This window comes from Larus michahellis, chromosome 19, assembly GCF_964199755.1.
Source record: "Larus michahellis chromosome 19, bLarMic1.1, whole genome shotgun sequence".
Taxonomy (NCBI): domain Eukaryota; kingdom Metazoa; phylum Chordata; class Aves; order Charadriiformes; family Laridae; genus Larus; species Larus michahellis.
Genome location: NC_133914.1, coordinates 4847833 through 4874265, shown reverse-complemented (window position 1 = coordinate 4874265; position 26433 = coordinate 4847833). Strand labels below are relative to the sequence as shown.

Here is a 26433-nt window from a genome sequence, read left to right as displayed (position 1 = left end):
CTGAATGGTTAAGTGCCTGTCCTGGCAGCGGCCTCCAAGCAGCTGATTTCCAGTTGAAACTTAGTCACGAAAAGGGGATTCCCACCCAGCCAGTCCCCAGCACCGGCAGCAAGCTGAACAACCCCCGGATGAAAGGCCACCCTCGGATTCAAGTTCTTCAGCAAACGCCAAGAACACAACAAAGCGCCCTCCACCTCACCCTCTCCCTCCCTGCCCCTGCTTGCGCCCTTCCCTTCTTGAAGTGCGTTACCCCAAGTACCAGAATGACTGTCCTAGAGATCTGAAGCCTTGTCAGGTTTCTGAGGAACACAAGACACCGAGAGCAGCACGTATTTCCTCCTCAGCCCTGACGCCCGGTGGCAGTCACCACCAGATCAGAGGGAGGTGCGGGTGGAGACCACCTTCCCACGCAGGAAGCTCCATCCGCAGCTCTGGTCCTTGCAAAGTCCTTGTCTCTGCCACCAGCCTCCGACCCACTGATGGCACGAGACGGAAACTCATACTCACGATCCCTCTCCTTAGGTTCAAACCAACAACCTACGAGCAAAACATTTCACATCCCAGCAGCCCCTCCCTCAGCTTTCACCGCTGCTAAACACGAAAGGCTTTGCGAACAAAGGAATAGCAAGAAGAAAAGTCACTCGGCAGACACCTTTGAAGCAGAAAACTGGTTTTCCTGAGCAGGTTCTGTTTTCTCATAAGAGACGTCGCACATCCGTAGTCTTTTGCTCTTTTCTGCTTGCACGTGGTGCCTACCCAGAGGAGATGCCAAGCTTGGTGGGCCTTGGCAATGAGCAGCAGCAGCGAGAGGTCCTGGCCAAGCTGTCATGGTTTGGACAAGAGGGATCCCATGCATGTTCCACACACCAGCCATATGAAAACAAAGCGCTATTTTCAGATCCCAAGGCAACAGGCTGATGGAAACCAGTGATTAAAGGGTGTTTGGGACAGGTCATGGTCATCACACCTTTACCATTGCGTCCATCTCCCTTCTGAGCGTCAGTCTTCTAAAAGGCAGCAATGCCAGAACTTGCTCAGACAATCTAGCCCTGGAACGGCTTGATATGTATTTTTGATCTCAAACTTCCTTTCAGACAGCAGAGCTGCTAAGAAGTTGGCAGCAATGGATGTATACTAAACCGTATTGCTTCTACGGACATGCTTTGAACCAGAAGCGATCTAAAAATCCTGTTACCTACGCACATGCGATGATCACACACTCGTTTCCTTAATGGTTTCAAACCTCCGAGCATCTGAAGGTATTGTTTGCATTTTTAGGGATAAAAATGGGAATCGGGTAGCCAGCCATGCATCCTGCCAGGAACAAGTAGCAGAGCTGGTGGCATAAGAAGCAAGTACTCACATTTCTAGCCGTTTCCTCGACTCAGACTATATTTGGAGTCTAAGTCTCCAAAAGCAGCAGATTCATATCACACTGGTTTCCTTATGAGGCATGTAGCCCAGAAGTCAGCATAGACGCTAAAACAAATTACTTCTTTGTTTGCACAAAGGTTAAGGACTCGAAGAGTATTTCCTATTTTTAGTAGGAAAAGAATTGGAAAAAAAAGTAGCACAGCGGGAGATAAAGGGGATGAAAGTCAAAGGGGATGAAAGTCAGCCTCGAATAAAGAAATAACTGCAGAAGCATCCATAAACTTAGTAATTCAAGTGCTATTCTATAAAAGCAGCTTTGGGGAAAAGCCTGTGTGTACAAAGGCTACTTCACTAATTTCCCAAAATGCTTCGCAGTTGCCCCGCAGAGATTTAAACCTTTTAGGGAAGCTACTAAAAAGGTCCCTCTCCCAATACCTGCAGAGGAAGCGTGTAGCCACAAGCAGAAACTGTAAACAGAGCACTGAAGCACAGGAGGTCAAAGGACCCAAGAGCAAACACTTCCCACGAAGAAAGGTATTGCCGTGTTCCCTCCGCAGCTATTCATGAATGATTAGCCCAAAGATTGCCGGGCAGTTGAACTGCAGGCCCGCTTCCACGTTAGGGCAATCCAACGCCCCAGCAGAGCTTTCAAGGAACTACACGCACAAGGTGAGACTTGCCCTGCCAAGCACAAAGCTCCCACTTCTTCAATATTTTGCTTTTTAAGATCACGGAGGCTTACAGGCAGATGAAATGCGAGATAAGACAATCCCCTGACTAAGAAAAAGGTCCCAATTTGTCTCGTATCACGCTAAGACCAGCGCGTGGCCTTTGGGAGGGGGTCTGGGCAGGAGATGGAACAGCGGAAAGAGGCTCCGAAAATAGAGTGTGATCCTTCACCCGCACCACAGGAAGGATCTGAAGAGGGGAAAGGTATTCCAGTGATACTTCCCTTCAACAGATCACTTGTGTAGGTGGGACCCTGGAAAGCGGGGAAACTCAGCCCAGCAACGTGTATATATTTAGATTTCGTTTATTCCTCTCCCTATCCTCCATCCTCCCACCTGCCTCCCAGCTCCACTGGCGACTCGGGGGCCGCACTCTGCCTCCAGACCTCGCACCGAGGCACAATCCATCGCCGCCGCTGCCACCTCTCAGCTCCTGCACAGAACCCTGCAGGTTCCCACCACTTCTCAACCTCTTCCATCTCCAGGTGGTGTCACAGCACGAGTCAGCAGCTGAGGGCTCAGGCTGACAAGCTACACAAGTTGCTGTGACTTGAACAGTTTATGCATTCGTTAAAGCCAATGCCAGTCATTAGAGCAAAGGAATTTGGTTTTGCTTAAGTCCAGCATTAGAGTGAAAAACTAAACCACCTGACGCCGCCCTACCTACAACACATGCACGTCCAAATTACTGCAGATAACAGACACATTGTCACTTAAACTATAGTCACTTGCTCAAGGCTGTGTTCCAAGGCTCACAAGAAGTTTCTGTATATTCTTCTCTATACTTGAAAAACAACCCAGGGTAGGGTTGTTTTGAGAGCAAGTTTTAAGTTGCATACCTGTTCCAAAGCAAAGCTCTGAAACTTCACTGCAGCTGCCTGGAGACCATGCTTCCACTAGTCTTCAGGGATGAGCATGAATTAAAATCTGAAGACAACAGCAAATTTCATTTTTAATTAGCCAGGGCAGCCAGCCGAGGAGGGCTCCCCCACCCACCCATGGCTAGCGAAGCCTGACAGCTAAAAAGGATTTATGCTTCGCTGTGCAGTCCCAGTGGCCATTCGAAGCACGCCGACTCTGAACACGCGCCAATGCAGTTAACACAAAAGCCAGCCATGCAGCATTGTGAATGCGGTTAATATACAACCGGTTAAGGACAGCAATACATCAAAAAAAGCACCAGGCTTTGAGGGAACAAAGGGCATCGACTTCAGCTCAGCTCCTGCACGCAGCTCCGCCTTACCTCGTATCTCCAGTCTCAGGGCCGGGAACAACCCAGGGGTCCTGAGCTTAGCAGCACTTGGAGAATGAGCGTCCTTAAAAGCAAAGTAATTTTAAGGAAATAATAATAGAAGACCCATCTGTTTATTCTACCTTTAATATGGGGCTCTTAGCTCCCAGCACTGAGAAGGCAACACGTAAAGCTTCACAACCAGCTGTGTGGGGTGTCTGTGCGTGCAAAGATCAAGTAGAGATACTCCATCCTAAACCTGCACAGCTGAGTTCGTTCAGAGGGAAAGGGGAGGTAATTTTACTTAAGTTGGCAAAAGGCAAACAGAACATAAGGCCTTTCCCATCCCAGGCCCCCAGCGCTGCTCAAATCAGGAATCAAAGCTCTCAGCAACCTCGACAGGCTCCAACCCCACAGCTCACTGACCTACCCAAAAAATGGAGTTCAACTGCATGTAAAAAAAAAAAGGGAGAAAAAGCTTTGTGATATGAACACAGCTGGCTGCTGGCAGTCCCAGCAGAGGCCGAGTCCTGGTGAATAAGCAGAGCTCGCAGTGTTGCTCAAAGCCATCCCATTAACGCAGGCGGGAGAGATGGAAAAAACTCGCCCTGCTGCTGCCTGTGCTTTGTCCTGGGGTTGAGCAGGGAGCTGTCATCTCCACAGCCACCGCTTCTACACCAGCTGCCAGCGCCACACTCACTCTACCCACCCTCCCCCTTCCAAAGGCATCATTTGGGATTAGTTTGCCACGAGCAAATCATAAGGGAAAGCAATCACCACAAATTAAATGTGCACCTTACAGGCTAACAATTTGAGGGCACAGCAGCAATTCTTGCCACCAGGATTATAAAAGCATGACGTGGTTTTGCATGTACACTTGGCTCGTAGCTGTTCCAACTGGGCCACTGAGTTCCAACCAACTGGCTTTGCATGAAGTCAAGGACTGGCCTTGAGCATGACCTTCACAGGCCCGGTACACCCGAGCACGCCGCACCGCTGACAGGTACATCGATTCTCAAGTTTTAAGGATGGCATCACCCAGCTGCATAGGAATAAGCTAGCAATAAGATTTCTGGTCCCAGAGTGGCAATTCACTACAGAGTTAGAAGCCACCAGCTGCAACATCATGGCCCACAAGATGGGAGGTCAATATGTTTCGTGGAGACCAGCTTCCTGCAGTGCAGGCAAGAGCTTTCATGGAAATCTCATTTCAATGGGAAGGAAAAAATTGGCCATTTAGCTAGTGCCTTCCATAGCCGTTTTAGGCAAAACAGATGGAAAAAAACATTCAAGGCAATCTCTAAGTCAAAAATCTACCAGTTTTAGTTGCAACCATCCTTGCATCAGTTAAACCTAACAGCGATGGATTTGCTTGCCTCAGGGCAAGCGGTACACAGTGCCTAAAGCAAGAACTTTAAAGCCAAAATTTGTTTAATAAAAAAAAAAAATCCTACATCTTCTGCAAGACAGAGCAGCCTAGAGAAATAAATACAGAAAGAGAAGTCAGGAGCTATCAATGAGCTGATCCTTCTCTACGGCTTGCTGTGCACCTTATTCAAATCACACACCAGCTCGATGCTTCTAGCCTCTGTTAAGAAAGTGGATACTATTTGTTTTCAAGAGCTTGGGATATCCAATAGACTTGTATTCCAGGCTTCACAAAGTGGGGATTTCAAAAAAGACCTTCCGGACACACAACACAGCTTTAATCAGATCCGGTCCACACCATTAGTGCAGTCCACTTGCAACTGATGCATCTGCCAAACTAGCTTATTTTCTAATCACCTTCTACATTCGAATTGAAGACATGAAGTATAAAGCAATAAGGTTCTTTATGATGCTTAACCAACGAGGAAAGAATAGGTCCACAACTCCCGGTAAGATATCCAAGAGCGTACTCACCAGTGTTCTCTTCCATTCCTCTTGCACACTAGCTTTCTGAGCAATTCCTACAAAAACAGGAAACAGAATTGACACACAAATTAAAATTCCAAGGGCGACCAAAATCTACAGTTTCACTTCTCCATCAGCTCTGCTCAGTCTACACATAACCAGCGTGGAGGGAACCCAGAGCAGAAATCCTGCCCCAGCGAACTAGGAACGAGAGCGTGTGGCATCTTCGCCCCTCTTTGAAGGTATCACTAACCTCTAATCACACACATGCTGTGTTGGGAAGAAAAGGGAAACAAAATTAAGGTGTAATAATTACAAAGCATGAAATGTTTGTTTTGTTCCCAGGGCCAGCGTCCCACATCTGCCTCTTCAAGGAGGCATGTGTCTGCTGTAAAAGGGAACAGCTAATGCTTATCTGGCAAAGGCAGAAGAGCGCGTGCACAGGAAGTATTTTAGATGTCACACAACATCAAGACAGTTCTGAATGTACTGGGGGGGACGGGGGGGAAGACAAAAAGGAGGAACTAGGATTTCAGTAGCAAACCCAGCTTTTCTTTGGAGAAAGTTCTGAAATGAGGTGCAAGAGGAACTAAGTTCTGGGAAATGAGGAGACATCTTGATTCTGATAGATTACGTACCACGGTAAAAACGTGCTCAGCGTTTTAGAAAAAGAGAGCTTCTGTCCTGAAGAGCTTGCAGTTCAAACCCAGACAACCACAATAGGAAATGTCAACAGGCACAGCACGGGGTGATTGGGAAAGAGCTACGAAAGAAGCTGGTTTCCAATGCTCAGCAGTCAAAGCTAGCTTTTATGCGTAGCCTATTTCAGCCTCGCCCTTCCCCACCAAGTCCAGGACGGCTCATCACTGCACCTCCCGGCAGCGAAGCGCAGTTTGTTGGCTGTAACGCACCATCAGCTCAGGTGGATCATCTCCATCTGACGATGTGCTGATTTTACAGCACGTGCACAGCTTGCACAGACAGCGTGGGAGCATCACAGGGCTGCGGCGGCGATAACCCCACCACACCGTCACTGGAAGTGCGCCTCAACAAGCGATCGCCAGCAGGGCTTTTTAGCTTTGCTTTGCTCAACTGCGTGGGCGAAACGCTTCTTTTGATCAGACAACCACGCTCCAGGCTACTTCTCTCCGTGGCAGCTAGAATACCATGGCAGCATTATTCTTAAATGGGGAGAACGCCTCGACAAAGCCATTAAACTCTCAAAACACCGTCGGCAAGCACAGCATTTAAACAGCTTAGCAAAAAGCAGCGCTATCTGTGCGGCCAGTCAATCGCCCAAGAACGTCAGATGGTCTTCCTGTCAGAGGCAGATCGCCACGAGGTTACTTGGGAAACACCCTCAGAACCCCTCCAGCTTAATCCATTGACACTGTTAAAACACAGCTAACTTTCACGTGCCTTTTGGATGCGCCATTCGGTACAGCCACGCGATGCGCCTATTCTGAAGGCTGCATCAAGGACACCACGCACAAAAACTAGAACAAATGCTCCCCCCACTGAAGGCAGAAGAGCCATAACGATTTTTTTTTTACAAATACCATTATCAAGTCAGCATCTTCACACAAACCCCCAAGTTAGTAGCAACTCTACCGTACAGGGCATTTGCAGGTAAGGTCTCCCTGCCTGTCCTTTCCGTGAGCCCTTCTGGGGAGGGAAAGCAGAAGAGAAACAAATGCAGACACCTCAAAACCTACTGGAACCTCAGCATAGATGACAGCAACCCTCCTACTCCCCCAGAGCCACCCAGGAGTTCGGTTTAATTTGCCTTTCAAGGGCATTCCTGCACAGGCTGCGCTGAGCTTTGCATATTACAAGGGGCACATTTGTGCCTGGAATACTAATGCTGGCAGCGTCGCTGCTGGACACTCGCTGTACGCACCAAGGACATCTGTCATCGCCTGACAGCGCGGCTGGAAGCACCTCAGCCTCTACGGGGAGGGATCCTTCTGAGCAAAACACTAAATCCACCGTTATTAATAGAACAAGCATAAAAGGCACATCGGAGAAGGGGAAAAAAGTGATGCCAGGTTAGAGCAAGAGGGAACAGTCAGGACTCCCGCAGCATTGCCAGGAGGCTGCCCACGCAGGAGCGCTAAGAAACAGGCACGTTCTCACCGAAGCAATGGATGAAGCGGCGCAGATCCCGCTGCCGGCGTTAACTAGGACTGGCTAATTGGGAAGCTGTACGCTGCTACGGACAGTTTGAGATAACCTGCCCTGCAGAACAGAAAATTACTTTTATCCTCTACTGTCAGACATTTCCCAGGTACGTAAGCCTGAGAAAACTTGGATTTTGCATTTCCTTTGGTATGACACACGCTACAGCCCCTCTGAATATTCATGTCCTCCAAGTGCTCAGACATTCCCTGGGCCTGACAACTGTGTGAAATTCCTCTGTCACCGGCACCGCTCGGGGACACGCTGCTTTGCAGCCCTGCTCCTGCCCCTCGCTGCTGCTCAGCGGCGCAGCCAGCAGAAGCGCAGCCTTTGTCTGGCTTGTTAGTTCAAACGCTTCGCCTTCCCCCCCTCTCCAGCTCTTCGTACCAATCTAAGAATATATTCTCGTTCTGTTGACCCGTCTCTGAACTCCCAGCAGCAAGGTGATGGCTTTTTTCCAGCTAGGCAGCTAATCCACACACAATAGAAAACGACTGCTCCGCAGCCATGCTGTACCATTTTCTATGCTGTTTTCTACCCTGTTTCTTCAGTCTTAACGCGCTCTCTGCTGAAACCAGGAATTTCATCTGTCCCAGCTCTGCATCCTCCAGAGGGTGCAGTCCCACGGCAACACAGATGGACTGAAGTCCGGACTCCAGACCTCCTCCCGTGCCTTCCCAGCCCTTCCTTGGCCGGCACCGCTCCAGCCACCCAGGGAGCATCCAGAAAGCTGACCCAGATGCAAACTCAGCACTTTAAGAGGAGCACGCGGTGGGTTGGGAAGGTCAGGACCTCAACAGCCCCAACTCCAAACACCAAGTCACCACGAAGCTGCACACTAAGGTGCTGCTGGTTTGTTTTTTTCCAGCCTCGGGCAATCCACCTAGTTCAGCTACGAGCTCTACTGATTACCAGCTTATCCACTTTCTCATGGTCTCATTTTCAGCAGCTCTTACCCAGACCTCTGGAACGTTACGCTTTCAGCTTCCTCCACGGTGAAGCTCATTAGTTCTGTCCTCAGAGGCGTTTGTGATCTAGGACTGCTCATCTCCTCCAGCGACACTGAGCACCTTCCTTCAAAAGGCAAAGGGATGTTTCCAAAAGCCCAACTAAAAACCAAGCCAATTTTGATTCTTTTTCCCCAACTAAACTAGAAAACTGACAACTCTTCCAAACAGAGGTGGCACATGACGTCTCCGCAGTGCCTGCTAACAGGCTTGCCTTAGGCGTGGAAAGCCAGTTTCCATGCTGGCTCAGCTCTAAATCACCATTCCAGCGAGGGACGCGACAGCGGCTGGGCAGCTCCTACAGGGCTCTTACTGTAACGAGACACAAAACCGGAGGCTGTCTTGGGGAAAAAAGCATGTGGGGGAAAGAAAGGATGTTCTTAGAACAGTCTTGAACTCTACCCGTCGGTTGGAGGGAGAGGGAGGGGAAAGGGAAGCGTTAACAAACGCTCAGCAGCCTGAGGAACAAGGTCCTGCATTAATACAGACCGCTTCCGAGCGCTCAAGCGACATACCCATGAAAGGAAACCAAAATCACTTGACAGCCTCCCAGAAGATATTTTATTTCGACCTAATATGGTGCTACTAACTGTCAATAAACGAATATATTATAATTAATTATGCTCGTTCACTCCTTTGGCTTTACACCCTTTTAAAAATTATATTACTCCAGCAGCACCCAGAAGCCCAAATCCGGAGCCGGTCCCCGCTGGACCAGATGAGCCTCGTGAGGGACTCTCCTGCCTGCGAGAGCTCACAGTTATAACAAGAAAAAGTTATAACAAGAATAACAAGAGTTACAACAATAATAAGGCCAGCTGGGAGACTGAGGCCAGGCACCGAGCAGCCTGTTCTTCATCACACAGGGTATCCAGGGAGATTCTGAGTCTTCATCCCTGGCTTCCAACCTTTACTCAAATGGTTGAGCCAAGCCCAGCTGCAGGTGTTTCCGAAAGGCTAGGCTCCCAGCACAAACTTCCCAACCGCACCACCAGATCTGTCTGTCCATCCCTTTTTATAAATGCAATTAAAAAAAAATATTAAAAAAAAAAATCAACATTTTATTCTCTCACCAATCAATTACTCATTCCGGGAAGCCAGATGAGCGGATTTTTGCAAAGCTGAGATAACTCCACCTAATGCTCTGGGTATGCTGTCCATGAAGCCCCATGAGGTCCCCAGAGGAAGGGCTAAAGTAACTCAATTTATCTGCCAGTCATAAGATTAAGAGCACGGTAAACAATATTAAAATTCTGTCCTACAAAGCAGAATAACTCAACAGCACAGAACAGCTCTCCCAAGGGGCAGCTTATAGCACGGGTGCACAGACCAGAGTCTAAATATCACAAGGGAAATTCTTAAAAAACCTAAACAAATCAACCATGACCGATGCCCTACTATAAATTACAAGCCAAGGTGTGACAGGAGAGTTAACCTCGTGTGGGACTGAGCGGTACAGAGGGGAAGAGAGACGCGCAAGCCCTTCAGCGGATCAGCAGATGCCAAAAAGCGTGTCTGTTTTTCTGACTTCATCTAACAACCAACCGACTCCACCTAAAACTCTTGGTTTGCTCATGTCCTTCGGATACGTGTTTTGGATATCATTCCCTACAAACGGGTATGCTGGTTTCAAAATCCTCCAAGCAGCCTCTGCTGACCCAGTTTGTTCTGCGCTAATCGCGCCCAGAGCAATGGAGAGGTCAACTCCTGCACATCCTGGAGATAAATCAGAGTTATTTCCCCCCGCCTTCAATAAAAAGACACAGATGAAACCAAGTCGTTCTCCCAGCCTCATCCGGCAATGCGTCAGTGAACGGGGTGCACCGGTAATTAACAGCCCTGCAGTTTTCCTCCCTTCACGAGGATCCCAACACTCCAAACGGGAACACGGCTTGCGTTTCTTCGCTTGTTGGAAAGCAATGCCTTCGAGCAGGAACGCAGCAGCTGCTCAGCACAAGGAAAAGGTTTTGTGGAAAAAAAAAAAATCAGAAAATAGTATAATGACTATAAATGCAATTTAACTAGAATAACTAGGTTTGAGAAATCTAAATACAGTTGATATTACAGCAAACGAAACCGGCGGCTTTTCGTCACAGATTTAACATTTGATAACCAGCTCCCCATGCAAACGGCAAATATTTTTCAGCAGCCCGGTAGCTGCCTGTGGGTGGCACAGTAATATAACATTACCAGAGAGGAACTGGAAAGGGAAGGGAGCTGCGAGATGTGGTAGGCGAGCGTGTGTTTTCATCACTTGTGCAAAGTAAGCCTTAAAAATACTCATCGACGCGCTGTGCAGAACGTTGAATCATTCCAGACTCACCTTCACTCGCAGCTCTGCTACTGACCAACACGTTCCACTCTGGATAAGGCCCTTTGTCTGTCTGTGCCTCAGTTTCCCCCTCTTCAAGAGGGGATTAACATCCTTTGTAAAGCAATTCAAAACCAAATGAAACCTCGCAATCCTCCATTTCTTTGAAACCGCTGCTTGTACAGGACTCCCACAGCAGCACCTGGACACCTCACTCAGCCAACAAGACAAACACAGCAAATTTTTTTCATTCTTCTACTTGAAACAAACCAAACTCATACTCTCAAAAAAGCCATTATAGCCCCTCCCAGGTGCTTCAGTTCACTGAATGAGCCATATTTACCAAACCTTAAACAAAAGCCAGCAGCCTATAGAGAAGCATGGCACAGAGATGAACACAACATGACTTCCAAGCCAGCTCCCAGTGACAAATGCTATTTCTGTTCAGCTATCAGTAGGGTAAACACTTATAATTCGCCTCCAGACCTTTTGGCAGCTGATCAGCCACTCTGGAGGTATGGATGCACGCAGGGGGGGAAAAAAACCCTGCAGTACGAATACAGCAAACCAACCTCCCTGCTCGCTGTCCTTGAAGTGGCTGAAGGGCTTGCCTCTGCCAAAATTATCTTCCTGCTAAAAGCAGAGGGTAAAAATTAAAGCAGAACGGCTGATTTGTGCAGGGGGCAGATGCTCTTTTTATTATCGTGGAAGACGACACAGGAATAAGAGCATCCAAAGGGAGGTGGCAAGGCACGGCTACTCCTTGATCAACCTGCCAAAAGACCGAAGTCTTAAGTCACCCGAGAACAAGAGGCTATTTACCCTCTGGATTCCTGACGGACAGCTAGGCTGTAAAACTTTAGATTTACCTCTACTGTTGAGGCGAGGTGGAAGTTTTTCCCTGGAAGGCTTGACAGACGGACTCATCACCTGCAGGTTACCACACGTCTGTTTGCAGCTGGTATTTAGTGCCCCATCCTCTCAAAACTCCGTTTCATGAGCTGTCTGCCCAACGTTTAGCAACGCAGGTTTCAGCTTGGACAAGTTTCGGAGAAGACGTGACTTCAGCTTGGCTCAGCAAGAAGGTTCAACACCTAACACTTGAACCAGAACGCTCAAAGCTCCCCACCGCAGCTGCAAAACACTTCTACTGCAGACATCTTTTCAAGAGAGGATGATGTACATTTAATTATAACACAGAACAAACAAAATAGCCCATTTGGAGATCACAGATGAGAACTACAAGCAACCCAGGGCTAAAATTTAAAAAAAGCCAGAAGAGCAAGCTTGATATAATTAAACCCAGGATATTAAAGATGTTCTGGACATCCACAAAACTAAAACACACTACTTAACCTATCAAGACATACAAACCCCCAAACCGTGAGTGTTAATAAATTCTTAATACTGAAGAACACAATTCACACATTTTGCTATTACCCAGAGAAGTCTGGGCACACCAAAAGGAGAGAAGAAAAGAACTGATGTATTTGTAAAGTGGTTTCCACACAGGATCCCAGTTATCCAAGTACCCAAATTCATTTTTGCACGGTGGGACTTAAGAAAATGAACCGGTTCCACCTGCACCTGCTTCAGGATACTGCAAGCAAAAACCAATGAGCATTTGAAGTGCAGAGTTCATTTGCCCAAAATCTAAGCTGTACTTTCTATTTCTCCCTCTTTCCAAAAAGCAGGAGGTGACAAACTGAATTCTTGACCACATAAATCCCAGATTAGGAATACCGTTATTGCTGCTGGAGCCACCGCAGCAGCCGAGCGTCCCTCACCAGCTACGAAAATACCAGCTGCGCCTCGGCAAACCTAGCCCACAGCCCAGCCTCTGCACCAGAGCAAGGGCTGTATAAATTAATTAGCGCAGTAATAGGAAGCACGCAGGAGACCGGGAAATGCCTAGAGTCCAATTCACCTTTCAGAGAGGGTTATACTAGCGTAAAGGGAAAGCATTCAGGAGTGTGGTTCCTGGTCCTCAGACCTGTGAATGTTAAGAACAGAAAGTCTTGAGATGCCTTTTTTTTTTTCCTCCCCTAAAGACTATAAAACAACACACACCATATTAAACAACGAGCATCTAAGATTCAAACCCAAAAATCTGACTGCCTTAAACCACCCTAAATGCAGGCCACCGATGAAAGGATTCATCTTCACCTAGATCTTTCCCAGTTTGTTGCATTGCCACAGAAATATTAACCCCATCTTTTTTTTTTAAGGGAGAAAACATGGTAGACACAGGGCTGCGGGTCTCCCTTCCAAAAGCTACTCACAGGGCCTGTGAAATCCCAGTCCCAGCAGCACCACACTTGTTCCAACTCTGGAACTGGCACGTTTCCATCGTGTCTTTCTGCACAACTGATTTCAGTACAATGGGGCCTGTCAGAAATTAAAAACGCCTTTGTGATCACTACATACCTGCTCATACAACAGTTTGTTCTCGTACCACACCTTGCAGGGAATTTCAATTTACTCTAAAAACCTCTGACCAACTCTATCCATGGGCACAATTAGAAGGGAGAGGATTACGGACTCCAGGGTGAAGAAACTGCAACGGCCTGAAAGCACGAGACAGCTTCTCTGAAGCTAAAATCCAAAAATCAGGCTCATGATGGCAACTTCACAATGTAAATAAATACACCTGCTGGCTTGCATTTGACTGTACATAAGAAATTCAATTTTTTTGCCCCCAGTTTTAACGATTTTCTGCCCTTTTTGAATTTGCAGAGACCAATGAAGAATCTCACACCTCCGCCACAAAAGACTAATGGGAGATAATCATCACGTTCATTAGGTCTCAGCACTAAATACAGCACTTGATTTCGTGAAAAAGCTTTTCCGTTCCCGAGGAAGCCTACAGCTTTTGAAGCAGCAAAAGCCACTTCTACAACCCAACAGCACCTCCCAAGAAAAACCCGGCATCTATTGACCAAAATCCATTTTTAACCTGAGGGATGCTACTGAAAACACGAACTCAGCCTTCTGCTTGGAGCTGCCTGCCACGAAGCACGAGAATGAGCTCGTTTGGATTTATCAGCAACAAAAGCCTCCAGCCTCGACCTACCATTAAGACGCGCAGTTGAGGAGTGGGTTGCACATATCATCTGGGCTCTATATAACCTGCGTCTGCACTGCGCCATACCACGCACCCTAAAGGCACATAATAATAGGGTTACTTATTTCCCTCTGGCTTCTGGGGTAAAATACAAACCCAACTTTGCCTTAGTTTCGCGGTTTCCATTTTCGTCAAACTTTCAATGAAAACAAAGTAGCCGAGGAGAGATTGCAGTGCTGTGGTAATGCCCCCGTAATTATGACTCGATAGATGATTTCATTTGCAACCACCGTTTCCTCACCGAAATGAGGCCGCTCTTGGGCTCAGCCACCGCAAAACCAGTTTGCGAAGCGTCTCTTTTTGCCTCTTTTTAAGAGACGACAGGAATGAGTTTAGCCACTATCAAAGCGTTAAAAGGAATCTGTCGAGAAGCTTACCTGAACTCCGAAAAAGCCAGCAGCGGTCGAGGCAGTAGCTGGATTTGCGGTCCCGCCATATGGGTCTTTCCCAAAGCACCTCGCGCGTTCCTTCCTTCCTGGGATAAACACCCCACAGGGTACGTGCAATCTGATTAAACCCCCGTGCTTTCACCGGTGCACATTCGAGTACATAAACCAGGCACCTCTAATCAAATCGCATACTGAAAGGCAACACAATGTTCCCACTTGAAAAAAAAAAAAAAACACGAAATACAGGAAACCTGTGCTGTGTAGGTGTCTTTATCAGCTTCGAGTACAGAGTCAACATATGTTAACTGGACACAGCTATTTAAAACTAAAGCTCTTTCTGAACGGATGCTCTGGAATCACGTCACTGCATCTACAGCAGCCTTAAATTTCATTTTTTTAATTCAGATTTTGTCAAACACTAAGAAGTTCAGGTAGATTTTGTAGTTCAGTTGAAGCCTTATTTTTTTCTTCACAGTCTCACTACAGTAATTTCTAATTACTTCTGATTAAGATATCGAATTTCCTTAAAGAAACCCTCCCCGGGCAATTTATTCTTCTTGTGTTCCGCAGCTTTAATAAAAAGGTGCCCCAGCCATAACTAAGAAAACAGAGAAATTAATTCCCACTACTGATCTGGCAAACTCTTTACAACACAAGTACAGGCAGCAAGGCATCCCACCGTGAAAATAAGCCCATAAAGTTTCTGAACAAGAACATTTCCTCTAAAAAAAAAAAATAATTATTTGTAGTTCTCATTGCTGTGCACGAAGTTTATGAAGCAGCAACACCCTTCGCACGAGGATGGTGCTTACTACAGCAATCTGACCTAACATGCCCCAAGTTGGGTCTTAATCTGAAGGGAAAGTTGTGCCTTTCTTAAGGCTTTTGCAAAGGGGAAGGAATAAATACCACAGACCAATACCATTGCTAATTCACTCATAGCCGCTGCTATTTCAGGCCTGTTGGAGGTTTTGGACTGACACAGTGCCCCAAAAGGCAGTGGTGATCTCCTGAAACTCCATCAACAGGAATTTTTTTTTTTTTTTTCAGCCCTCTCTCATTCTCTCATTGCTACTCTACTAACTCTCAATTCAGTTATTTCAATTTGCAGCCAACACATTTAGCTGCATTAAGAGCTCAACAAACTATCACCGAGTCTTTTCGGCCACAAAAGGACCTTCAACCGTAACAATGGCTAGAAAAACACCCAACTGAACAAGTAAATCTCACATCACACCCTGCAGGCAGGCGGGCAAGTTCATAGAATCACAGAACGGTTTGGGTTGGAAGGGACCTTAAATAACATCCAGTGCCACCCCCCTGCCCTGGGCAGGGACACCTCCCACCAGCCCAGGTTGCTCCAAGCCCCGTCCAACCTGGCCTTGAACCCCTCCAGGGATGGGGCAGCCACAGCTTCTCTGGGCAACCTGGGCCAGGGGCTCACAGCCAAGAATTTCTTCCCAAGATCTCATCTCAATCTCCCCTCTTGCAGTGTAAAACCGTTCCCTCTCGTCCCATGGCTCCCCTCCCTGCTCCAGAGTCCCTCCCCAGCTTTCCTGGAGCCCCTTTAGGGACTGGAAGGGGCTGGAAGGTCTCCCCGGAGCCTTCTCTCCGCCAACTCTCAGCCTGTCCTCACAGCAGAGGGGCTCCAGCTCTCTAAAGCTGATCTGGTCCAAGAAAGCCAACACAGTGAAAACTGCTCTTCTACCTACTGTGCAAAATTAAACAAGAGGAATCAATTTCAACAGCAGCCAGCAGATCAGTGATGAGACAGGACACAGAAGGAGAAAGCATCGAGTGTCTCAAACATGTTTCCATCGCACAGAAGCTGCTAGCTGGGGAAATGCCTTCAGAGGGGGTGTATTCACTGGAAGCTCTCTGGAGCTGGCTCTCTGGTGTGCATACCTGGCCTGGTGAGCTCCCAGTTCACAAGCAGAGGGTCTCCCACATGGGACATGCCTCGGAGAGGAGCGCTCGGGGTACGTCCAGCGGCTCACAGCCCTGCCTCAGGAACCAGCACACCTGAGTGGTTTGCCAGGTCACCTTGAATAAACCCATCTAAGAGCTAAGCAAGAATTATATCCACCTCACAAGCTGATATAATAGAAGCCCAACACCAGAAAGAGCCTGTTAGAAGCTTCAGAAGAGAATTAAAATCTAATAAGGAAAAAATTCTTAAAAAACGAGCAGCTTGAACTGTAAGCTACGACTTTCTGGTGACCTCTCTTGTATACCAGATTCAGCCTTTCAGTTCTGTTCAACTGCTGTGTCCTTGGACATCAGAGCAGGTTCGTTAACGCGCTCCGTGACCCCCCCCCACACTCCCAAGCACAGCTATCGACAAGCCAGAAACTGCTGGTTTGCTCAGCAAACAAGACCTTTTGATAGGTGCCAGGGTGAGGAATGGTTACAAACCCCCCGTTCCCTCCACCCACGCCAGCACTCTCAGCAAATTTTAAACAAGAAGGTCTCTGGGCATGGACTTAACTATATCAGAGCAACAAAAAGAGCTGAAAAGGAGTGAAATTGAAGGAGAATGTGATCACTTAGAAAATGCAATAGGGAAAAGGTATATTAAGAAAAAGTGTTAACACTAGCAGGACCTAAATCCATATCGAGCCATATAAACAAAAAGCACTTTGCTAAGGCTTTTAAGACTTCAAAGGTAGCTCTGAATAAGCCTCAGGAGTTAGAAGCATCGGGCAGCCACACGTATAAGCTGACAGCATCTCTGGAAATGTAAAAATATGCTGAAATCCTGTTAGGACTGTATCCTTACCTACAGCAGGACCACTTATTTTAAATGAAAGCTGGCATCAGTCATGCGAAACACGCCTTGGTTCAGTTCTTACAGAAGGTAGCAGGTGACGAAATATTCCAAATACTCCATTTGAAGGAGGAGAAAGATTTTTCGGCGTGGCCCGTGCTTCCAAGGAGATGTCGTTAGCCACAGAGAGACTGCACAACACATACCCACTCACATTCAACACTTCACCCTGTTAGATGCATCCACGGCAAGCCCTCTCCATCCCTACTCCAGCACAACACGACCTTCTAAGGAACAAAACCCACCACTTTGTCACTGCTGACAGTCACCTCCAGCACGTACACGGTGGCTCAGCACACAGGCAAGGGCCCATATTCACTGCATACCTCTGCCAGGCGAGATAAAGAGCTCCATCCCTGCACAGAGGGATTTCTTTGCCGCATGTAAACTCCCAGCACTCCACCACTTCTCACTTCCAAATCTCAAGCTCAGCCGTTCTAGGAGGACACCTCACAGTAAGATGGCCAAAGGAAGTGTTTGTGCAGATTACACTGACCAACGGGGACAGGTTGCTTAAAAGGGAACTCAGTTCTGCAATAGAAAGGGTATTGAGGAATAGCTATTTTGATGTAAGAAGGAACTGAAGCTTGATGCAACCTGACCCAGCTTCACTCTAAATTAATGATGCTCACAGCAATCTTCAGAATTGAGAGGTATCCTTTTCCCCTCTGACACAAGGCAAAGCTGGACAGATGATGTAATCCATTTGAAGGCCACAGAGGGTATTTATCAGCCAGCTTCGGGGTTTGCCTATAAATGGGACATTTCCTAAATGACTCCATCTGAGGAACACTTCAATTCACAAAGGTGGTGTCCATAAAAACCAGTGTTTAGATACACAACAGTGGCGTAACAGCAATAAAGAGTCACCCCAGAACGCAGTGAGCTGTAAAACACCCACACCCAATCCAACACAAACCTCCAGCAGCTTTCACCGGGACTGCAGCTAACAGATTCGCACTCTCGCATCCCAACAGCGAGGATGGAGCAGGCAGAAAGCTGCAGGAGCTCTGCCAGCTTCAGTCATTTGCTTCACTGTAAATTTATCTGCTGGAACCTTTAACTGCACCTTCTCTGCAGCCTCTCCTGTCCCTCCAGATGGGCCAGGGAGCTCCAGGGAAAGGCAGAGCTGTAACTGCTGTGCAGTGGGGACTAGCTCAGATCACTCAGCTGTAACACTTTCCTACCTCCATCCCAGCTTCAGCAGCCAAAAGGAATGAAGTGACTGATTTCTTCAGCTGCCTCCCATCACTTGCCTTCAGTCTTGGGTTAGCTCTGGGTATTAACTATCTTGCTGCAGAGCCAAGCTTTGAGTAGCTTTTACCACAGCACAAACATTAGGTTTTTATGTTGCACGCCTGTATTTTGCAGCAAAGAGAGCACACCACAAAAAGAACCAAAGCACCCCAATATCCCTGATGTCTTGCACAAATATAACAGTAGTGCATCTGGGATAAAACGAGCTTTTTCTCAGGAGAAAGCACTCATCTGTGTGAGCCAAAGAACAGGCTCCCCACAAGAATTAACAGGCATGAGGAAGAGCCCCGCAGTGACAAACCATCCTGACCCCGTGGAGTTCAGCGGAGCTCTTCCATACCTGCAGCCTCCTGGCTCTTTCGGGTTAGTTTGAACTGAAAACAAAACTGGAGAAACACCTAAACCTGAAAGCTTCCTCCAGGGAGCAATTCAGTGTCAAGCACCAGGTGAGGACACGCAGGCACAACCACAGACCAGAGCAACTGCGCTTGAACCCAAAATACCTCAGTTTGGAAGGCAAGCAAAGCCGTAGCTGACGAGCGCTTCGCAGCGCTCAGAGCAGCTCTGCTGCCCTCCTCTCTGCTGGCATCAGGAATCTCACCCAGCAGCTGATCCCGGTCGAAACCAGCCTGGTGCAGAAACAGCTGGTTTTAATCCAATTCAGTTCCTCAATTTGTTTGTCACATGGCCCACAAACAGTTGTTTGAGTGTAAGGGAAGGGAGTGAACACACAGGACCCCTTCTTCAGCAGCGAGAGCAGTTTTAGGTGTTGACACAGCTGCGACCCAGAAGAGGGGTCTCACACTGGAGAGCACAGTTTGCTGCCAGAGAAGGGGTAAGACTGGGTTAGGAAGGCATCAAGTCAGGCTTCCCAGCACCACAAGCAGGCTTGAAAAATCCGACGTGAATCATCAGATCCTGCCCACTCCTCTATTCCTTTTTCCACAGCAAACACGAAGGTGCCATCCTTATCTTTCCATGCTGTTTGAACCAGTTAGATCACCAAGCCACGAGTACCTATGACAGATACTCCCAGAGCATCTAATGTTGTGACAAAACAGGACTTGTTTACTCATATTTACGAGATCTCTGCTACAAAACTATTATTAAACTCCTCCGACTTAGGAGCAAAACTCTTGAAAGGCCAACAGATCCCAATGCGCCAGGATTTGCCAGCCCCAGGTTTTGGAAGGAGCAGGACCTTGCTGTTCACAACCCAATGACCCAGGAATTCCAGTTCAACCAGTTCCACCCCTTCTGTCCCTCATTTCTCCCATTTTCTTGGAACAACAGACAACAACAAAACCCTACCCCAATCTACACCGGAATAAACAATTCATTGTATACCGATGCAATGGAAAGCCACCTGCTCCCCGCACAATTAAAAGCATTTCCAAATTCCAGCTCTCCCTCAGCCAGCGCAGACAGATGGACACAACAGGCACAGAAAACCCGCTCCACTTCCAGCAAAGCCTTTGTACTCCAGCGGCCGGAGACACAAAGCCTAATGGCAGAGCCTGCCTCCACAAGAAGTGTTTTGTTAAGGGATCACAACATAAATCAGCAATCCTCCAGCCACAAAAACAGCTCAAACTCACACTAGGCCAATTAAACTCACAATCCGCTAAAACACACATGGCACTTTCTCTGACTTCTGGGGAGCGTGTCTCTCAACTGGCATCACAGGCCCTGCCATCCAGCTGACACATCACCTGCCCCAGATATCCCCGGATAGCAACAGTAAATGTGACTAAGTTTAAAATGCATTGGCTCCGTCCTCACCACAGACAACTAGAGATTTTCACTTCTTCTGCACACCCTCCTCCCATTCAATACCGTGTTACAGGAAGGAAGTAACCCCTTTGCAGAGGAAGCAATAGCCCTGAGAGCAGGCAATAAAATGCTGAAGTGGGAGCTGATCTGCTTTTCTCACTCGGGCAGGACCTGCCCTCAACAGCGCAATCCCTCAGGTCTGCAGGCATTTGGGCTAGACCTGGGTTCCCAGCAGGAGCCGGGCTGCACTCTGCAAACAGAGCTCCTGGCCACCAGAGACTGCTGATTATTCAACCAGATACTTGCCGCTGCCTTTGCCAAGACGCAAAATCAGTGCGAGAGGCTGCTCCTCTAGTGCTTTGCAACGCACACCAAGCACCAGAGACTGAAATCTCTTGCCTTTCTCGCCGTACTTGTGGTCCCCATGTGTCGTTTAGCAAACCTGGCCATCCGCAGAACGCTTCCATGTGGAATACCGGGCACTATTGACAGGGCTGGATGCTGGTGCGGTTAATCATTTCCCCAGCAGACCTGAAGCAGATCTGCCAGTACAGCAACAACCGGCACACAGGCAGAGCTCTCACTCACCCAGCACTGCCCTCCATGGCATCCTCCCTCTCCGCACCCCGAGCACAAGGGGAAGAATTTGTGAGCACGATGCTGCGCGGCTCACATACCTAAGCACCAGTTCTCCCAGTTCAAACATACTGGGAGCTCTATCCACAGAACCCACCCTATCAGCACCACGCAGGAAATGTTTCTCGTAACTTTCGGCTTTCAACTCAGACTTCTTTGAAGAAAAATGCTAATAGCCTTTAAAAAAAAAGTTCACCAATCCAAAAACCAAAGACTCTTATGAATCTTATGAATCACACGACATTATCATTTCTCCTGCCCGTCAAAACAGAAACGTCTCACCTTGCAAAACAATCGCTGTAGTTGCCCAGACTCACAAAAATCTATCCCATCTGTTAAAAAGCTGAGCCCACTGAATGAAACTATTTGACAGGCACTCGGCGAAAAGACAGCAAACATTTCACCCCACAATGGCTACTTCAAACACAGTCAAACAGCAATTGCAAGGCAGCTCAGCTCAGTTAGCATCAGCCGTCAGAAACACAGGTTCCTAGTAAGTAATCCTTTTTTGAAGGCAGCCTGTGGGGACTCTGAATTTAAGACTCGAGCCTGCAACTGCGACAAAGTGCCACAAACACAGGTATAGAAGATCTCACGTCCCAACTACTACAGACAGAAAGCAAGGACCAAAGTGTTTCTGCCTCCAATACTGTAAGGGAAAAGGCAAATAATCCAGGACCTCCACTTTACCTGCAAAGTTCCTATGTAACTGGCAAAGCTTCTCTGATCTCAACTTCAAGGGACACCTACAATAACGCCGGAGCTAATCACCACGGAGGGGGACAGTAACGTCGCCGATGGAGCCGAGCCGCATGCTGTCATGTGCCACCCCAGCCCCTCGTGCACCACATTCTCAGCTGCTTTACCGGCTGTTTTTGAACAGCGGTTTAACCCCAATCATGATTCATCTTGGGGACACGGGCAAAAGTCACCCTGCTGCTAGTGAAGCCCGCACAGGGTAAGTTAAACACAATGATTTTTAACCAGCATCTCCCTGACAGACTCTTGGCAATAGACACCTTCTCCTTCTGTTTAATGCAGATACAAACCCATTCCCAACAGATTCCTATTTCACCCGCCGTCGTTGTCACAAGCAAGTCACATGCCACAGCAGAACCAGAATTCTGGAGGAGAAAGCTTTATTTATTTTTAAAGCATTCTTGCTCGAAAGGGGTGCAAGGATGGAGAGAATGGACAAGTGGTGCAGGCAAACGACAGCACGAGCCATCACACTTTCCCGAGAGCAACCACTAACACCAGTTTCAGACCAGGCTTTGTTGAAGCTCTAAGTTCAAGAATGCACCTCATTTTTATAGGACATGAGAGCGAGACGACATGCAGCTTTAAATACACAAAGAAACGCTATCCACCGCATTATCTTGATCATGCAAATCAAAACTCTTGCTACTGGCATTAAGAAGGAAGGCTCAAATTGCTTCCTGCAGCAAAGTCACCTTGGAAATACCTAAGAATTGGAGCTTTCGGTAAGACAGGATTAAACCGCAGTTGTGAAGAGCGTCCCGAGAACTTACGAGCCAACAGATAATGTTAAACCCCGAGGGAACGGTTTGTGGGAGAGCCGCAGGAGGACTCACCGCCATCCACCCGTATATGATTGGGTTCTTCTATCTTAACTGATAATCTAAAGGTAGTAAACTAAACACCTCACACCAACATAAGGAATCCTACTCTGCATTTACTTAGCAAGGCTGCCACACAGCACAGTAAAAACAAACCTAAAGAAATGCTCATACCGACTATTAAAAAAAAAAAAGAGTTGTTTCAGTATTCATTACATGCACCACAAATGCAGAATATCCTTCAACATCAGTCCCCTATAAAAATGACTCTGATCAGCGGCAGACATTAATAAATCGGCCATAATATTCACGTAAAACCCACGATGAACTGAGAGTGAACTCCACCCTCTCGTTAGAGATTTCACTGCTATAGAAACTATGATTAAACACACAGGGCCATGAATCAGCTATCTGAAATGAAGGTACGCCTCGGCGATCACGGAAGCGCCCAGCACTAGCGGGCACACCGACATTTCGGTCACTGAAGACACTTTTGCCCAGCATCCCAAAACCACAGCATCGTCCAGACGAGCAGCTTTAAGAGCTTTCCCAGTTCCCATGAACATTTAATCTGTCTTACCTTTTGGGTTGTTTGCTTTAGGAGCTTTTTCTTGGGGGGGGGGGGGGCGGGGAGGGTTAGGTGTTTTCTTATTTATTTTTTTGGCAGTGCTTAAAGCTGCACGCACTCATTACAGGAACAGAGAGAAGAGTTTCCAAATCCATTTTGACACAACTGGATAAAGCACCTAAAACCAAGCCCCAGATGCCTCCGGACCAGCTGCAGCTCTCTGCACTGCATTTCCAATCAAGCCCACAGAAAAGCCGGGGGAAGATGGCAGGGCTTACCAGCCGTTCCCCAGTCCAGAGTCTGAACAAAGTGGATTTAAAAGAGGTTTAATTTTCCCGGAGACTAATGCTCTCAAATCAGAATAAATCCTCCAAAAGAAGAGATTATCCATAAATTTACTAGTTATAAATGTTAATATAGCCAGTGTTTATGCAAAGACTGCTGCTTTCTCCATGCATGAGCATCACCTATACAATTTCATATTAAAGAAGAGTATTTTTCCTGGTTTCTCCCCCTACCTCCCTTTCCACACTGAAATGTCACACAGCAGCTTTATAAATACCACTTTCCAAGAGCGGCAGTAATTTACTGAAGAATCACGGCAAACTTGTTCTTATTACACTAGGAAAGCTCTGAAAAATCCTCCCCTGCAAAGGGACTTAACACAGAAAACATGGGGAGAAAAGTCCAGCACGAAACCTGGAAAAACATTCAAATTAAAAAAAAAAATAATGCAGAGCTAAAACTTCAAATTACACGTTCACAAAATGTAGGACGTGGTGCAAATTAAGACACAAGTACTTGAACACTGCTGATTCAACCCGAGCACAGCAGCAATACCCATCTGCATTGCCGGACTTGCCCAACATACTCAGACAAATGCTTCCTCCTGTTATTCACATTCTGTTTACTAAAGGCCCCATCTACACACCGTACAACACGTAGTACGATGGGACCTAGACCAGTATAACCTGGCGGCTAATTATGGCCCTTAAGGCTGAGATGCATTAACACGTCCCTCGAGCTATGAACACGAGTGTGACTACGCCCTCGCTGAGCACATGTAATCTTAGAGAGGACAGGCAAGAGGATGAGACAGGTACAGGGAAAAAGTGACTTGCCTGACATCAAACAGCGCGGCAGGAACGCAGCTGAGAGCTAAATTAAGCCTTCTGTCCACCCAAGCATCCTTATTTTCCCTGTGCTCAGCCTACTTGATAGGTAGACAGAACCCAGTCATTAGGATCCAGATTGAAGGCTTCGTTTTGAAACTAAAAGCAGATGAGAAATAGCACTGATTAATGTAATCACTAGTGTCAGATTGGTTTTGGAGATCCAGCAGTCTCGCAGCGCTCCTTCGTTCTGCTTTCCAAAGCCTGATGCGTTCACCCAGGTTTCAGCATGCCACTGCACGCACTGCAACGTGTTCTAGACACCTCACAAAGCCTGCTTAATAAATTAATCTTGAAAACTCCCTGATTTCTTTCCACCAGATGCATTTTGTGTAAGCCCACCAGCACCCCCCAGAGATGCTGGATACTTTCTTAACTCTCCCCAGTAACAGCATCGCTGGGTGAAGTACAGAAGAAGCCAGGCTGAACTCAGGCATCGGCAACCAAGAAGCCCAGGCACAAGTGAAGTTTTCCAGTCCAGGCACTTCCCCCTGCAAACTCTATTTATTCAGCAAAAAACAAAAGAAATCCAATATTTATGAGACAAGTGAAACAGAACAATAACAACAGCAAAAACCACTGCTTGTAATGTTAGGTGTCAGGTTGAGTTAGCAGGTACGAATTTTCCTCAAGTTTCCCCACTCTGCCAACGCTGGCCCTCTATTAACTGTCTTCACTTTGTGCTGAACAGGTAAGAGAAGAGCCAGATGGCCTAAAGCCACAGCTAATTCCAAAACTGCTGTAAAATAGCACAAGCCAAGAGAGCCTGACAGCACTCATTTGACAATTCCACCCAAAGGTTGATGTTACTCTAAAAAGGCGCAGCTGAGCCAAGAGACATCATGTTTAAACATGCCCACAATCTCAGTTTTTTCTGTTGATAATTGTGGGAGTCTGTGTTAAAAATTGATTTGGAAGTACAAGATGAAAAATTCTACGACCTTGCTCACCTCTGGCCCTGATCCACAGCCAGGAAGAACAGGAGACAGATCAACTTCGGAGCAGGATGTAAGCACTAATTTAACTCTCAGCACAAGGTAAATGAAGCTTCAGTGACCCTACAGGGGACAAGCCACTTCTCACCTGCTGCTAATCAAAAAAAAGTACGTGAAAAAGCCTTTGCGTCTCAATATTTCTTCTCTTTTGGCATCACACAAACACCCTTTACAGGGGAACAAACCCAAATGGACTTAACAGCCCTTCTCCTACTTCTGCCATTACACCTGGTTTGCAACAGACAGACTAGACTTAATATCCCCAACAACAAAAGACCAACCTTGCTAGCACAAATCAGACAGCCTATCACTTATTTCAGTAATTATTATCCTCCTCCTTCTAGGTCCCAGCGGATAAAGATAACCTGGGCAGCACAAGGTCACACCACACAGGAGCACAGATCAGCAACTGAAATTCTGCGGGTCCATCCAGATTTCCACTGTCAATATTGCAGCAGAGCAGCTTTTTAAAAAAAAAAAAAAAAAAAAAAAAAAGGCATTCCCAGAGAACCTGAGGCAGCCTGTTCAACCAGCAAAGACCAGTCCAAACCCTCTTGACCCCATTTCTATCCCTGCGCAAAGCCACCGAACTGTCTTCCGCACTAGGACACGAAGGCTTGCTGGTAATAGCTGTACCTGCAAACCCACCTCCTGCGGATCTTGGCAGCACACCAAACCTGCAGAAACTTTTAGAGAGCTCTGGAGAGGAGAGTAATCAATAACATACCACCACCCGTGCTTTTATGCATCTGCAGGGGAGCTCTTGCCAAGGCAGAAATAATATTGATAGGAATCATGCTTCCAGCAGGCGCTGCTAGAACAGCCGATTACTCCAGCGAATTTAGTCGGTGACAGAAACATCACTGATTTGACTTTAAGTAGGAGAGAAGAATTAGACCAGGGAACACAACCTTCACAAAGGCATGCGAGTACAGCTAATGCCAAAGTCCCCTTAAAATTGGCTCAGGCAGTTACATGCTTTGTTCAAAGCTCAAATTCTCCGGAGGCGACGACCTTTGGCGTTTCCCCCGTCCATAAGCACCTCTGGAAACTTCACCTCTGTAAGCAGAAGGCTCTGTGAACCCACTGAGACACGGCTTGTGATCCTAACCTCCTACCTGATGGCCACATCTAGCAATAGCCTCTTTTTTTGCTAAGACACCCTCGGCACCATGGTGTTTGTAACACCAAGCGCCCTGAGCCTTGAAACGCTGTGCAGACACCAAACAAGACAGTGCCTCTTAGACTTTGCTCCAAGTTTACAAATTAAAGCTTCTCAGTAGGACTCGGGCCAAGTTTTTCTTGCTTGCACCCTTAAAAGCTAACTATCTTTAGGAGAGAAAGGCTGGCACATTCAGAGAGATTCAGCCCTGCTGCAGGCAAGCGGAAG

The 26433-nt window shown here is 47.3% G+C and overlaps 1 protein-coding gene across 13 annotated transcripts in view; it reads right to left on the bottom strand.

Annotated features, from left to right (window-relative positions):
• Positions 1–26433, bottom strand: part of PHACTR4 (phosphatase and actin regulator 4) — an 80847-nt gene that overhangs the window by 39599 nt on the left and 14815 nt on the right. For 5 of the 13 annotated variants that reach the window (XM_074563299.1, XM_074563309.1, XM_074563297.1 and 2 more), the window contains exon 2: positions 5236–5282. The exons of 1 other annotated variant lie outside the window; for it this stretch is intronic. In XM_074563299.1, the coding sequence (XP_074419400.1) occupies positions 5236–5251 (16 nt within the window). In that variant the 5' untranslated portion in view covers positions 5252–5282. Of the gene's footprint in view, positions 1–2941; positions 3030–3345; positions 3419–5235; positions 5283–5864; positions 6103–26433 lie in introns of those variants that run through there. 7 more of the 13 variants (XM_074563301.1, XM_074563302.1, XM_074563311.1 and 4 more) reach the window with 4 other exon arrangements.